At 40.0% G+C, this 15,811-nt stretch overlaps 1 protein-coding gene across 1 annotated transcript in view; it reads left to right on the top strand.

Annotated features, from left to right (window-relative positions):
• LOC101745884 (protocadherin-like wing polarity protein stan) overlaps positions 1 to 15,811 on the top strand; it is a 214,910-nt gene that overhangs the window by 184,539 nt on the left and 14,560 nt on the right. Inside the window, exons 32-51 of the mRNA XM_038018928.2 lie at positions 544 to 657; positions 1,817 to 1,988; positions 2,266 to 2,405; positions 2,911 to 3,097; positions 3,518 to 3,610; positions 3,777 to 3,886; positions 4,590 to 4,799; positions 5,065 to 5,251; positions 6,072 to 6,386; positions 6,815 to 7,057; positions 7,459 to 7,852; positions 8,502 to 8,643; positions 9,693 to 9,914; positions 10,746 to 10,966; positions 11,865 to 12,011; positions 12,411 to 12,608; positions 13,328 to 13,420; positions 14,120 to 14,236; positions 14,890 to 15,008; positions 15,420 to 15,608. Coding sequence (XP_037874856.1) covers positions 544 to 657; positions 1,817 to 1,988; positions 2,266 to 2,405; positions 2,911 to 3,097; positions 3,518 to 3,610; positions 3,777 to 3,886; positions 4,590 to 4,799; positions 5,065 to 5,251; positions 6,072 to 6,386; positions 6,815 to 7,057; positions 7,459 to 7,852; positions 8,502 to 8,643; positions 9,693 to 9,914; positions 10,746 to 10,966; positions 11,865 to 12,011; positions 12,411 to 12,608; positions 13,328 to 13,420; positions 14,120 to 14,236; positions 14,890 to 15,008; positions 15,420 to 15,608 — 3,613 coding nt within the window. The remainder of the gene's footprint in view (positions 1 to 543; positions 658 to 1,816; positions 1,989 to 2,265; positions 2,406 to 2,910; positions 3,098 to 3,517; positions 3,611 to 3,776; positions 3,887 to 4,589; positions 4,800 to 5,064; positions 5,252 to 6,071; positions 6,387 to 6,814; positions 7,058 to 7,458; positions 7,853 to 8,501; positions 8,644 to 9,692; positions 9,915 to 10,745; positions 10,967 to 11,864; positions 12,012 to 12,410; positions 12,609 to 13,327; positions 13,421 to 14,119; positions 14,237 to 14,889; positions 15,009 to 15,419; positions 15,609 to 15,811) is intronic.

The following is a 15,811-nucleotide window of genomic DNA, read 5'->3' as shown; positions in this document are numbered from 1 at the left end:
CCTTAGAACTTATATCTCAAGGTGGGTAGCGCATTTACATCGTAGATGTCTATGGGCTCCAGTAACCACTTAACACCAGGTGGGCTGTTAGCTCGTGCACCCATCTAAGCAATGAAAAAAATGAAAATAAAAATATGATATTTATAATTACTTCAAACTTTTATTTCGATAACTACTTAAACAAAACTGAAGAGTCAATTTAGCCTGATACTATATGCGGTATCGATTTAAACTTTGTAAGTCCGGCTCTGTAATGAACTCTCCTCCACGGTTTTTCGCGCTATGACCAGTCTTTCTTCAAACGAAGCTTGCGATGTGTACTCAACGGTAGGCAGCGACTTAGTTGTGCCCGTATAATTGCTGATGTCCATGAGCCACGACAACCACTCGTAGACTAAAATGACACAAAAAAAAAATGTTATTTTGACGACAATCACAAATTGGAATACAAGTAAAGACTCTTCGAGCTGGGACGCTTTTTCTTATTGCACCATATACATAGTGTGTTTTTTTTTCATTATAAATATGCTAATTTTATTTTAGGATGTTCGTATTGGAACTGCTCAGTCGCTTCTCAATCGGCCAACGGTCAGAGAAAACGTGAGGGACGGCTGCCAATCTAGAGCCGATTGCATGCTGTCAATATGTCCTCCTTATGTGAGTTTAAAATTTAAATTTACATTGTCAAATACACTATTGTGCTAGGTTCATCGTAACGCCTACGGCCGTCTGGTGTAGTGGTAAGTGACATGGTCACCACACAAGGGGGTCGCGGGTTCGAATCCCGCCAAAGGAAGATATTTGTATGATAAATATAAAATGTATTTTCCAGGGTTATGGATGTATATTATATACATCCATACGGTAGGCAGCCGCTTAGCTCTGCCCCTGGCATTGCTGAAGTCCATGGGCGACGGTAACCACTCACCATCAGGTGGGCCGTATGCTTGTCTGCCTACAAAGGCAATAAATAAAAAAAAAAATGTATGTGTATAATAAAAATCTTACATTTATTTCCGTTATTTGTTACCTGTAACACAAGTTCTTTACGAACTTAGCACGGGACCAGTTAACGTGGCGAGCTTGTTAGTAAATATTTATTTATTATTTATGACGTGATTACCCCAAGTAGGGCCTTCTCTGAGTTTTCACGAATCAACAAAACCAAGCTGCTCATTTCCACCCCGAATAAATCGTGTGCTTAAAAGACGTGGTATATGTTATGTAATACAGTTAGCAACTACGGAAACCATCATCATGTCAGAAACTTCGTAACGGCATTCACGTTCTGATGTGTATTGGCTCGTATAACTTAACACCAAGTGAGCCTTACAAATTTTCGCATGCACTGAAGTGTACAGTTTATAATTATTTTTGGGATTTTATAACCTAGTAACTAAGACCTTTAAGTCATGTCTTATTTGAATTTATATTCATATTTTTATGAAAAATGATAGTATGAAGTGAAATGAAATGAAGATGATTAATTTGAGACATTAATCAACTGGGATGAAATTAAATGTAATGAGATGAGATGTTATGGGATGAAATATAATCTCAAAAAAATGGTGGGCATTTACTGAGATTTTTTCAGTGGACTTTTTGGAGGATCCCGAGAAGTGACGTCCAGCGGCTTTGTTTCATTTTCCCACATTTGTGCACTTTCACAGATATTAAACAGTTAATAAACCACCGTTATTACACATTCAAACCTGAAAAAACACTAAGTAGACAAAATAAAACAAATCACACAACTTCACTCCTCGCGTTCCCGCCAAAAAACTCAGATTATAATCTGAATGCGTTTTGTGTCCAGAGTAAGTGTGTGACGTCATGGGACAGCAGCACGTGTACGTGCGAGGCGGGTCGCGTGGGCCCGCAGTGCGTGTCGGCATGCGAGCTCGGCCCGTGCGGCGCCGCGCGGTGCGTGCCCGACCAAACGCCCAAGGGCTACTCCTGCGCTTGCGAGCCTGGATATACTCTTACCAGTGAGTCCTTCTTTGTGATCATTTCGATTCGTATTTAAAGATTAACAATAAAGAGCAGGCAATGTAAAATGCAAATGTAAAAGATAACCTAATCATTAAGAAGTTGTTAACTTTTTCTCTTAGTACACCATGTAAAGCGTTTTTGAAAACTATGATATATCAATGTTCGTGTTGCAAATGAAATTTAGTGTGTACTATATAAATTGCAATATGAATATTAATTGATATGTTTTCTTTTTAATTCGAACTACATATTTACTAAGTAAAATTATTTCAGCGTCAGGCTGCATAGAATCAGGGAAAGAAGAATGTCCAGGAGGATGGTGGGGTGGAAGCGCGTGTGGGCCGTGCGCTTGTGACGTCACACGTGGCTATCATCCACACTGCAACAAGGAGAACGGAAAATGCCATTGCAAAGTACGCAAGACGTACTTGGTTTTTTATTATAATATATTGATTTTCAAAACCATTATGGTAGAAAAAAAAAGGTTTTCTCGTTTCGTTTACAAACATTCTACTATCTTTACTTGGTATAACTATTTACGAATGTGTAAATATATTTTTTATTTTACATTTTTACATATTTTTTTTATTACAAACAGATAAAACTTAACATTTTTGAACAATGATTGGACTATTTTTGACTGACTTTCCTATTCATTCTGTCATTCATCGATGAAATATGGTAAATTTAATGCGCACAATAAGCTCGGGCTAGGAATATAATCGATGGCTCGAGGGCTTTTTACTCTTAAGTTTTTATTTTATTATTAACATACAATCTCACGGCCTCAATATACAGGGTGATGTTTGATGATGACTTAATCTCCCGTTCGAAAATATTATCATAATATTTTAATTATCAGACAACAATCTCTCGCGTTTTTATCACCAATTAACCAATAATGATTGTCATCTCCAGGAAAACCACTACAAGCCTGAAGGCACGGCGGAGTGTCTCCCGTGCCAGTGCTACGCGGCGGGGTCGGAGAACAGCTCGTGCGAGGCGGCGACCGGCCAGTGCCACTGCCGGCCCGGCGTCATCGGCCGCGCCTGCGACGCCTGCGCCAACGCCTACGCCGAAGTCACGCCCAACTCTGGATGTGAAGGTGACTGTATCGACCATACCCTAGGAGTGAATGACTGAATGAATGAATGAATGAATGAATGACTATACGAGTACTGTCAAACATTTCTTATATTACACTTAATATATATTGATTTACTCCAATTTTTATTGATTTGTGAGTCTACCAGGGTAGGTACCACCGCCCTGCCTATTTCTGTCGTGAAGCAGTAATGCGTTTCGGTTTGAAGGTTGGGGCAGCCGTTGTAACTATACTGAGATCTTAGAACTTATATCTCAAGAGGGGTGGCGCATTTACGTTGTAGATGTCTATGAGCTCCATTAACCACTTAACACCAGGTGGGCTGTGAGCTCGTCCACCCATCTAAGCAACAAAAAATATAATTATCCAATAAATAGCCTTTCACACCGCGATATTATATTAGAAACACTTGTGTTACAGTGGTGTACGACGGATGTCCGCGCTCTTTCGCGGGCGGTGTCTGGTGGCCGCGCACCAAGTTCGGCGTCGAGACCATCACCGACTGTCCCCCGGGTGAGAGCCGCGTCCGGGACCGTCGCCGGTCCCCCGTGACGTAACGCGTGCGATCCTCGCGACGCACTGATGACGTAACGCGTGCGATCCTCGCGACGCACTGATGACGTAATGCGTGCGATCCTCGCAATGCACTGGTGACGTAACGCGTGCACGTACTGTCCAGGTTCGAGCGGCCGCGCGACCAGAACGTGCGACGAAACGAAAGACGTCCCCTGGCAGGACCCGGACATGTTCAACTGTACAACGGCCACTTTTTATCAGCTAAGGAAACAGGTCGGTATTCCATTCGCACAATTCAGTAGTACTCCCCAAGAAACTTTCGCCAATTGAAGCTATTGTATTAATGACTAGTGAAAAAATTTGTCTACGTGTAAATGCATGTAATACACCATTTTTTGCGCCACCTATCGTGCGTTTAAGGTGCGCGAAAATGTTCCTTGAAGTGTGAAAAAAACTGTACCAAGTTTAAAGACAATTACATAAGAATTAAGAATATTCACAAACAACATATAAACAGGAATCACGAAGCTTTTAATAGATAATTGTTTTGACGTGGTGTCGTTTTATAAATCGATCAACACCGACTGCTCGCACAAAAAAGTTTCACGTTCTGCCTGCGACTGAGCGTGCAAGCGAGAGCGCGGAACTAGCGATAGAGAGGCAAAATGGGACCAAGCGTTGGCTTGTGACACAATTATCTCTATTCTCGCCTGACATCAGAGCTAGCAGTTCGAATGATTCTGATACTGGAATGCCGCCAATAATGTTACCAATAATTCTATATTGTGATTACACAGACTCAACTTTTGAATCACATTGTAGGGCTTATCAGCGTAATAAATAAATAAATTGCCTTTGTACATAATTTTCCTATTACTCTGTACTATGTCTTTTTTTTCTGTGTGTACATAAATAAATAAATTAATAAATGAATAAATAAATAAAAAAAATAAAAAAATTGTGTTTTTTCTTACAGCTTCACAAAATCGAGACAGGAGAGTTGACTATGAACACGTTTGTCGGGGTCCGCGTGGCCGCCGACCTGAGCACCGCGTGCGCCAACACGCCGCGCCTCTACGGAGCCGACGTCGTGGTCGCCGAGGGAATACTGCTCGAGCTCATGGACTACGAGCTGAGACAAGCCGGCTTGAACCTTACGCACAGTCAAGATAAGGACTATGTTCGGGTGAGTCGACCTCGAAATTTAAAGCCGAATTTTATTGATTTATTCCTAAAATTACTGGTGGTAGGACCTCTTGTGAGTCTACCGGGGTAGGTACCACCACCCCGCCTATTTCTGCCGTGAAGCAGTAATGCGTTTCGGTTCGAAGGGTGGGGTAGCCGTTGTAACTATACTGAGACCTTAGAACTTATATCTCGAGTAACCACTTAACACCAGGTGGGCTGTGAGCTCGTCCATCCATCTAAGCAATAAAAAAAAACATTTTTAGAATTTACTGAAATCAACGAACACAATACTAAACGTCGAATACGAGAGAGAATGGAAACGCATCCGCGAGCTGACGGGCCACGGCGCGGAACTGCTCGTGCAGAAGTTCGACGAGTACATAGCGGTGCTCGCCGAGAGCCAACACGACACCTACACCAGCCCCTTCGAGATCGTCACTAAGGACGTGGGTGAGTAGCGCGCGGCCTCAGCGTGTGGCGCCGTCTGGCGGCCGCGACCCGAACCGCACCACCAAGGGGTTCCGGAAATGCACCCACGACATTGTTTCCTGTATATATGCTATATTGTTCTAGATCTTTTTGAAATGTTTGTTAGAATCTATAGCATTTCAAATGGGTTCCAAACGTTAGTGCGGGTAGATTTAAAAAATCAGATTTCACTAATGAAATACCTTTACGAAGGTTTTAATCTATCTAAACACACATCTTTTAATATTCATTACTTGGTTATTATTTTTCAAAAATAAATTAAGGTAACTCCAAAAGCGTAGTAAGTACCTTCTGGAATAATGTGGAGTCAAAATTTATGATTACTTTTAATGAAAAGTTATATGTTAAATTTGTAAATGAAATGGGGATATTGTCCGAGAGTTTGGTAGGGATGTAGCAAATGAATAACAAACGACATCATTTTTTGTGTAATTGATTGTTGGCAGCACATAGTGCACATAATGGTAAAAATGTTTGGTAAACAACAAAATAGTGATGTAAATGTATAGATTAAAAAATTTACAACTAACTATTGATGTTCTTGGAATATTCTAAAATTACGAATTTAATGAATGGGATAAATTTGGTTTGGAATAAAATTTACTGATAAATTTCATGGTATATAACAGTCCTGTAACTTAAAAAAATTACAACATATTAACTTACTCGCGATCCGTAGGCAAATATTGTACCGTTTTCAATTAAACCAGATATTTCTTATAAATGATTTTTTCGAATATCACAACAAATGCTGATTTGTCACAATAATATTTTATTTCAGTGATCAGCGTGGACACAGTGACTTCGGAGTCCATTTACGGCTTCGAACCGACACAGTTGAACCGCCTCAACGTCGACTCCTACACGACCGAGAGAGTGGTCGCTCTGCCTGACACGTCGGCGTTCATACATTCGCCCATACAGGCAACCGGTTACTATGGCAACGGGAAAACTAACAAAAACAAGAAACCTTCCAGCCCCACCGTGTCCTTCCCGAAGTACAATAATTACGTGAGGAGCAAGAATAAGTTCGACAAATACACTAGAGTATTGCTTCCTTTGGATCTGTTGGGAATTTCAAATAATAATCTTCAAGGTAAGTTGATTCTGATGTTTTTTGTAATGCCAGTCTTGTATGGTTCGTAAGGAATTAAGAAACGGACTTACTGAAACTTTTTTGATAGCACTATCGCTTATTCCGTTACTAGAAGTTAAGCGATAACTCGAGTGTCAGTTTTTTGGACACCTCAAAAGGTTGTACTCGTAGTGCGTAGTTTAGCGCGCTAATTGATGTTGTCTACATTCACGAGGAAAAAGTCTTAATGGCATTGTAACCTTAATGTAGCTAACGCGCATTTTTGACGCGTTAACTAACGCGTAGTTTGCCATTAACATTGACGTTAACGCTAACGCAGGTGGGGCAGTAGAATAATAGAGAAATTTTTAGAAGATATCAGTAAAAGTGCAACAGTGGGTAGTTTTATTTTATGCGCCACGAACCTAATTCTATATTTATTTGTCCAGACATAACGGACACGAACTACGAAACGCGCGCCGTGTTCGGCTACGTCCAGTACTCGAGGAATTCGTCTCAACTGATGCCCCTGCGCATGGACGACTCCGTCAGTCTTCGATGGGGCGTCAACATCACAATAGGATCGCCGATATTGCAAATAGCAGTCTTCGTACCGGAATCCATCTGGACCAGAGAGACCGGTGAAGGAAGCGAGGATAATTCCATCGAGCACAATGCTGAAGAAACCGAAGGTAGGTTTAATTATTTTCCGAATGGAAGAGAGCAGTTGTTGTTACAATATTACAAGTTTATTTATCGAAAAATTTACAATTTTAAAAACCCGCAATGTAAAACTTTTTACCGGTGGTAGGACCTCTTGTGAGTGCGCGCGGGTAGGCACCACCACCCTGCCTATTTCTGCCGTGAAGCAGTAATTGCGTTTCGGTTTGAAGGGTGGGGCAGCCGTTGTAATTATACTTGAGAACTTAGAACTTATATCTCAAGATGAGTGGCGCATTTACGTTGTACATTCAAAAACAATAAACTTGCAAGAACAGTGCCAATAATCGAAAGTGAACCAATCTATATCGTTATAATTTTCGGTAATAATCTAATTGAGAAAAACATTAACTTAAATCTTTTATTGTCGCAGGCATCCTTTACGCAAACAGAGGCACAAAGCATTACCAGGCTAACCGCGTTAGCAGCCAGCGCCAGAACCGGCCACACACAAAAGAAGATCCTCCCGCGGAACACGGCCCCGTGCTCATACAACCCGCGTTCAAAAAACACGAAAGAAACGACCAGATACAGGAAAACGAGTCGTTGTTTGTCGCCGATAGAGACGACGGACCCAAAGTGATGGCGTTGGTCATGGACGGAGAGACCAGAAGCAACGCGACCGGTGTCGGCAAGAAGATGTACAGAAGTCTCAGCGGTATAAGACTGAAGAAGCCGATCAGACTACAGATTTGGCTCGATATAAACAGAGAAACGTTCGGTTCGAGAACTAACCCGCAATGTGTGCACTGGTCGACATTGAGAGGGTAGGTTAAAAAAAAAATTTTTTTTCAATAACATTGACAATAATTTCAACTTCTTTATTTATTAATCGCAGCATTGTTAGGTCATTGGTCTAGAGATCTGATTTGATTCTGAACGGTAGGCAGCAGGTTAGCTCTGTTCCTGGCGTTGCTGACGTCCATGGGCGACGCTAACCAATGCAATGAAAAAAAATAATTAGAGGGCCAAAAATTCGTTATTACAATACTGTTGAGATTTCGATGCCATGACTTCTATACCTATGAATCTACTGAAATCTTTTTGTTTTAAAAATTCTATTAAAATTTCACCATCAGGTGGGGAATACGCTCGTCTGCTTAAAAATGCAATAACAAAAATTTTGATGGACCAAAAATTCGTTATGACAATACTGTTGAGACTTCGATGCCATGGCGTCTATTCCTCTGTCTACTGAAATCTTTTTGTTTTAAAAACTTTATTAAAATTTCACCATCAGGCGGGGAATACGCTCGTCTGCTTAAAAATGCAATAACGAAAATTTTGAAGGACCAAAAATTCGTTATAGCAATACTGTTGAGATTTCGATGTCATGGCGTCTATACCTCTGTGTCTACTGAATTTTATGTTTTATGAACTATATTAAATTATTATATTAATATTAAATTTGTTCAGGTCCGGTGAATGGTCTCGCGTCGGTTGTCACACAGAAATAGACTACGATTGGTCGCCGTACTCTGAAGAGCCGCTACTAATCAACTGCACGTGCAATCATTTGTCTACGTTTGCCGTTCTCGTCGACGAAGTGGACGTTGAGGTAAATTGATAAAAAACAACTAGTGGTCTCCCGGTAGTGGAAATTCGACTGTAATTAATTGAAATAATAAGTTTGTACACTATTAAGATTCTATTTTCAAAGACTATACTAACTTCTTCTATAATCACAGATTTCGCCAAGACTACACTTTAGACAAATATTAATAAAGACAAACAATATTTAATCTATTCTCAATTTGACCACAGACTATAAGCAATAAGAAAAGTTTGACAAAAAACAAACTATATTCTCTATAAGTGTGCGAAATTTCATACTCCTCAGTCCGCGCAATTTTTGTAAAGAGAGGTACTAAGTTTTAATGTTTAATGTTTGTTTAATGGTAAACTTTTATTATTGCTTACTAGCGACCCGCCCTCGCTTCGCTTCGGAAACATTAAAACACACATGAAACCAAAAAAAAAAAATTAAAAAAAAATTAAAAAAAATAGCCTATGTTCATCAGGGACAATGTCGGCTTCTAATGGAAAAATAATTTTTCAAATCGGTCCAGTAGTTTCGGAGCCTATTCGAAACAAACAAACAAACAAATCTTTCCTCTTTATAATATTAGTATAGATAGTCTGTGGTCAAATTGAGAATAGATTAAATATTGTTTGTCTTTATTAATATTTGCCTAAACTGTAGTCTTGGCGAAATCTGTAGTTATAGAATTTGAAAATAGAATGGATAATAAGAATCATAATAAAATCATAATATACAAACTTTTAATTTCAATTAAATAAAGTCGAATTTCGACTACCGGGGCGCCACTAGTATTTATAAATGCTTTATTTGTATATCAATGCGCTTGGACGCATCAATTTGTCATTGGCAGTGGCTATTTGTTTCTAATCCAAGTTACTTTTGAAATGCTATCTCTCGCATTGTATTTCATGTTTGTTCCAAACAAATCAGCAATTGATAAAATAATACAAGCCAAATTAAAAACTACTTCCAGTCTGTTAATAATTATGAATTATAATGATAATTTTAATACGCCTGTAAAATGTTATAATTATGGTATCACGCCTTTTTTTTCGTGTGAACAGTTCATTCCTGAGCCGTCCCTGCTCGAGTCAGTGACGTCATACACTGCATTCAGTATATCGCTCCCGCTCTTGCTCACGTCATGGGCCGCGCTCTGTCTCATTCGCGGGGGGGCTGCCACAGTATCGAACTCGATACACAAACATTTGATATTCAGCGTGTTTATGGCCGAGTTATTGTATTTGATCGCACTGAAGGCGCGAACGTCTTTAGTCCAGAATGAGGTAAGATTTTCTTCACTTTGAGTTAATTTATTTGTTAATTATTCTCTACTAGATGAGAGTCCAATACCATCTGGTGGGTCGTAGGTTTTACTGCATACAAAGGCAATAAAATTTTGATTAAGAAATGTAATGTTTGTCCTTGTCTTTGAACATGTCTCTGAGGAATTGTTTGACATAATACGATCATCTCGTTTTTACCATCGCACCGTCCGCCAGCGGAGTCGAGTTAATATATACTACCTGTAGCCACTGCGTTCATTGACAGTGCGTTTCCAGAGATCTTTTTTTCGATCGTCGAGATGCCCATGAACGACGGTAACCACTCACCGTCAGGTGGGCCGTATACCCGTCTGCCTCTACGCCAAAAAATTGTAACTGGTAACGTGTAAGATATTTGATTTCGATCTTTTGTGGGGCGACCGCACTGATGTCATATGCTTAATATGCTATGCATAATATTGTGTAAAGTTATAAAACTTAATAGTAGATATTGCTGTTGCGAGATCATCTATATCTACCCTAGCGTCACAAATCGCCCTACTATCAATTATGGCCGTTGATAGATACAAATTCGATTTAAAACTATATGAATATCACACTTAACGTCTACACGTGCTCACGAAAGACCTACGCGAATACAAAATGATATATAATGTCATGAAAGTTAAAGAATAAAATGAAAGTTTCGGTAGGCAGTGGCTTGACTCTGCCCCTGACATTGCTGAAACCCATGGGCGACGGTAACCACTCACCATCAGGTGGGCCTACAAGGGCAATAAAAAAAATGTCTTTACCACACGACGTATGTATATATGTTCGTTCCGGATACAGTTCGCGTGCAAGGTGGTGGCGATGTCGCTGCACTACTGGTGGGTGTGCGGCGCGGGCTGGGCGGCGTGCGACGCGTGGCAGCTGCGCCGGCTGCTGCGCGAGCTGCGCGACGTCAACCACGCGCCGCTGTGCGCGCCGCTCGCCGCCGCCTACGCCGCGCCCGCACTCGTGCTCGCGCTCGCCGCCTCGCACCGCCCGCACCAGTACGGGAACGCGCTCTTGTACGTACGCCCTACTCACTTACTTACTCACTTAGCATATTCTTCGGTTCTCGCTAGGCGTGGACATAATTAATGCTATTTTAACGACCTTGACGTCCGCGCCCACGAAAACTGTAAAATACTAGCGGTACCCGTCCGCTTCGCTGGGCATTTAAAATTTACATTATTATTTCTCACCCCTACAAAGATTCTCATCATTAACGCCACCGCAACTGGTGTAGGAAGTCCAATGCTCATATAAATATTAGCCTATCCATTAAGTACATGTATTTTCTACATGGACACCAAGTTTCAAGTCAATCGGGTGCATGGTTCAGTAGTTATAACGGAAAAACCACTGTAAATTTATATATTAGTATAGACAAGAAACATCAGTAATAATATAATAACAATAAAAAAGACGACATTAAACCGTAAAAACAGTTTTAATCTTACGATAAATTACTTACTTTAATGTTTAAAAGAAAACGTTTCATGTCTTTCGTAAAAACAAATTTGTAGGTACATGAAATTATCATTAAAATCGGTCGATGTGACTATTAACATGAACACGTAATTTCCTATTTTGTCTATCTAGTCCTTCGATCAACAATAGTAACTAGTTACAATTGTTGATCGAAGATCTAGTCAATTAAATGTGTGTTACTTCCATTAAAAAAAAAACGATATATTTGAACAATTACTTCTCTTGACGCATCAAAGTAGCATCAACGTTATGGCATCCAGCGTCTCCATCTATCGATTTGTAAAAAAAACGAATTACGAAAATCTTTGAAATTATACGAATTTTGAAAAAGGTAAAAAAATCCGAACAAAAATTCATAAAAATAATAATATGCTGCACGAATCTGTCTCATTGTGTCCAATTACCGCCGCAATAATGAAGCATATAAACCAGTTGCTGGGTGAGCTGCCACGAGCCCGTGGTGTGGTGGGTGGTGATCCCGGCGGGAGTGTACGCGGCGGCCGCCTTCGTGTTCCTCGCCGGAGCCACCAGGGCGGCCTTCACGGTCAGGGACCACGTCACGGGATTCGGCAACTTGAGGTATAGTGATAACTCAATACTCGCCATTAAATATAAATGTAATTGCACTAAACGTTTTATTTTATGTAACTTATCTAAAGTCTTGTGTGGTAGATTTCTTTAACATGTGATATCAGCCTCGTTTTACGGGTGGTGTGACCTCTTGTAAGTCCGCGCGGGTAGGTACCACCACCCTGCCTATTTCTGCCGTGAAGCAGTAATGCGTTTCGGTTTGAAGGGTGGGGCAGCCGTTGTAACTATACTGAGACCCTTAGAATTTATATCTCAAGGTGGGTGGCGCATTTACGTTGTAGATGTCTATGGGCTCCAGTAACCACTTAACACCAGGTGGGCTGTGAGCTCGTCCACCCATAAAAGCAATAAAAAAAATTTATCGACACGTGTGACATTTGATCGTAGGATGCTGCTAGCGGTCAGCATCGTGTGTCTCCCTCTGCTGTGCGTGGCCTGGGCGAGCGCGTTGCTGCTGGGTAGCGAGGCGGGGGGCCGTCGCCACGCGCTCAGCGCCGTGCTGTCCGGCGCCGTATTGCTCCACGCCATCGCCGCTTCCCTCGGATACATCGCCTTCAACGTCCGCGTACGGGACAACTTGAAGAGGTCAGTATCCATCATAACGAGACCGTCAACTGTTTTTTTATTTTCACAGATCTCACAACAACTACTAGAATGGATTTTGGAAGGCAGTCGATTATCGATATCTCTGTAGTCAAAGATATAGCCAAAGTTATTTCATATTATTATTCAGTTATTTAGCCTCTAAATAAGTATTAATTTAAACTGAATTGCAGACGCGAAATAAGCAAAAAAACTACGATATATTTTAAAATTTTCGAAATTTGGTCATTGCAAATTGAAGGACACAGATTGCGGACAGAAACAAGATGAAGCGGCAGTTCTGCGGTAAAGGAAGAATACACAGTACCTTATGTAATCCTTACTGCAAGCTCGTACGATGGGCGATGAGAAACACCAACATGTTCACTTAGTTTCGTATAAAATACAGCAGAGATACGTAGTGCGCGCGCGGTAGTCCAGCCAATATATTGTTCTTATTGAGTAGATGTCGACACGCGATCTCGCTCGCACGCGCCGATAGGTAATGTGCGGGAGAGGGACGGGGCAGGATTTGCAAACCAAAGTAAATCTCTTCAGAAACCAAAACTAACAATTCTAAACCAGCGCAACCATGTATGAATATTTTCTACCGCTATTAAATGTCTTTGGATATGAGAAGCCTATGATTTTACCGATATTTTAGGATAAAATTTCAAAATTATCTGAAGCTAATGCAACGATTGATCCTAATTAATTTTCAGGACGGTATTAAGGTGCATGGGGAAGAAAGTGCCTTTAGCCGATACGTCTGTCATAATCAGCAGCAGTGCCCATAACCTCTCACAAGTGAACAGGTAATTCCAATTATCCACGATGCAAATACGCCTAATGGAATTAATACTGCTAACATTAGATTAAAAAAACAAAACTTTTTTATAATCAATATAATTTAAAATAAATAAAACGCTAAAAAAACTAACAAAATACGCTTTTATAGAAAATCCCACTAAAAAATTTAAAATAAATCTTTATCAATTTTAATTAAAAATAGTGTAAGAAATTTTTTTTTTATTGTAAATAAATCGTGGGGTGCTTTTCAGGATATTATCAAAATAACCCTTCTACTCATATCTGTTCATAAAATATTTATAACTACTGCTACCATGCACCCCACGCTTTTTTTACAAAGCTTTTTTTCTTACACTATTTTTAATTCAAATTTATTAAGATTTATTTTCTATTTTTTAGTGGAATTTTCTATGAAAGCGTATTTTGTTAGTTTTTTTAAACTATTACATATTTAGTTTTCACTTTTTAGTTGAATTGTAATTTTTTCTAAAAATTTTCTATTTTTTTTTTTTTAATATTGAATTGTCGTCGTTCCTTAATAAGTATACCAAATTTCGGGGATCAAAATCATATTCAAAGATTCCGTTACATACGTCTGAAGCTAATAAAAGCGTATTAAAAAAACGACGCTTTATTGCGTTCTTAAAAAAAATATCTTTGAATAAATATGTTGTTTGACTTAATATAACTTTATTATTTGTCAGATCATCATTGGCTTACCACAGCAGCACGGAGCCAGGTCGGCAGATGCGGAACATTGGCATTTCAGCGTCTTCCACGACATCTAGATCCACGACGAAAACTAGTTCTAGTCCATACAGGTAATTTACTTCGTACTTTAAAAAAAAAACTAATCATACTCCTTCTACTATTGTAGAATTTAGCTAGAGTAGAACTTTCTATTGTTCCGATCGTTCGAATACATTATAGTTGTGATAGGCATTGTGTAGGTATTATTCGTCCTAACGTGGTACTTACTATCTCTAATAACTGGTCAAATTTTATTATAAAAAGTCCTTTGTGTGATTTGGGTTTTAAAAAACATCTTCTATCCTATGTCAGCTACAGAGTGTATCACACCTTTAGAATTGAAGGGTCCTAATCTAAAATTCTTGTTTTTTGGTAAACGACAAAAAGTTAATTGTAATTTTTCAATTTCGATTTTAATACATTAAGCTTTACAACACTCGATTTAAAAGAGACGGAAAGTGCACATTATCGTTTAGTAGGCTAACATTTAAATTTTTATCTTGAAATCTGAATTTAAATTAATTATTTAAGATTGAATACACGTGTATAAGTCGTTCAAAGTATAAAACTCATTTTCTTAAATTTTTTACTTAAGCCATTGCAATTCTAAAGGTGCGATATATCCACACAATTCTCAATCTCGCTGCGACACCCTACACGCCTTAGCTTCCGTAGCATTACATCGAACGCTATGTTAGAGTGTTTTTACTTTTCGTTCTCGTAGCCGCAGCGATGGACAGCTACGTCACACCAGCACCTCGACGTCTAACTACAACACGAGCGCGAGCGACATGCCCGCCTACCTCCGGGGATTCGACTCCTCGTTACACACCAGAAAAGACGGTACTTGATTTTCAACTTATTTTATTAAATTTAATTACTTTCGCCGACAGCAATGTATGTTAAAGTATTTGAAAAGGAAATTAGTTTTTTGTTTTTAAAGCTTAGTTGGGTGGACGAGCTCACCTGGTGTTAAAAGATTACTGGAGCACATAGACATCTACAACGTAACCGCCCACCTTGAGATATAAGTTCTAAGGTCTCAGTATAGTTACAACGGCTGCGCCGCCCTTCAAACCGAAACGCATTACTGCTTCACGGCAGAAATAGGCAGGGTGGTGGTACCTACCCGTGCGAACTCACAAGAGATTCTATCCTGCACACGTAAGCTGACGTACTTTAATAGTACCTTGCTACCTCGCAATTAGAGTAAGAACTCAGAATCATGAAAATTAATATCACAATATGTGTTAGATGAGCGTCATCGGCGCAAGTCGGAGAGGTCGGAGAGGGGTACGGAGCGGGGGGAGCGCGGGGAGGGCACGGAGGGGAGCGACAGTGAGAGCGAGGGCAGCGCGCGGAGCCTCGAACTCGCCTCCAGCCACTCGTCAGACGACGACGACACCTCCACCAGGAGATCCAGCCACCCCCCCTCTGCCAACAGTCAGTATTTCGATTTTTAAAAAAATTACCATTTGCCTAGGCGCGAACGGCTACCAGAGCAGAAAATGAATACCACCACACACAATATGTTATCAACTTCAGATAAAAATGAAAATGGTTATAGTGTTACGTATAGAGGGCACGTTTATTGCGATCCGTTGTCCGATAATTTATTTTTTCGTAAATAATAAAGAACGTAATAT

This window comes from Bombyx mori, chromosome 22 (assembly GCF_030269925.1).
Source record: "Bombyx mori chromosome 22, ASM3026992v2".
In the NCBI taxonomy this organism is placed as follows: Eukaryota; Metazoa; Arthropoda; class Insecta; order Lepidoptera; family Bombycidae; genus Bombyx; species Bombyx mori.
Note: the sequence above shows the minus strand (reverse complement) of the source record. Positions and strands in the feature narration are given on the sequence as shown.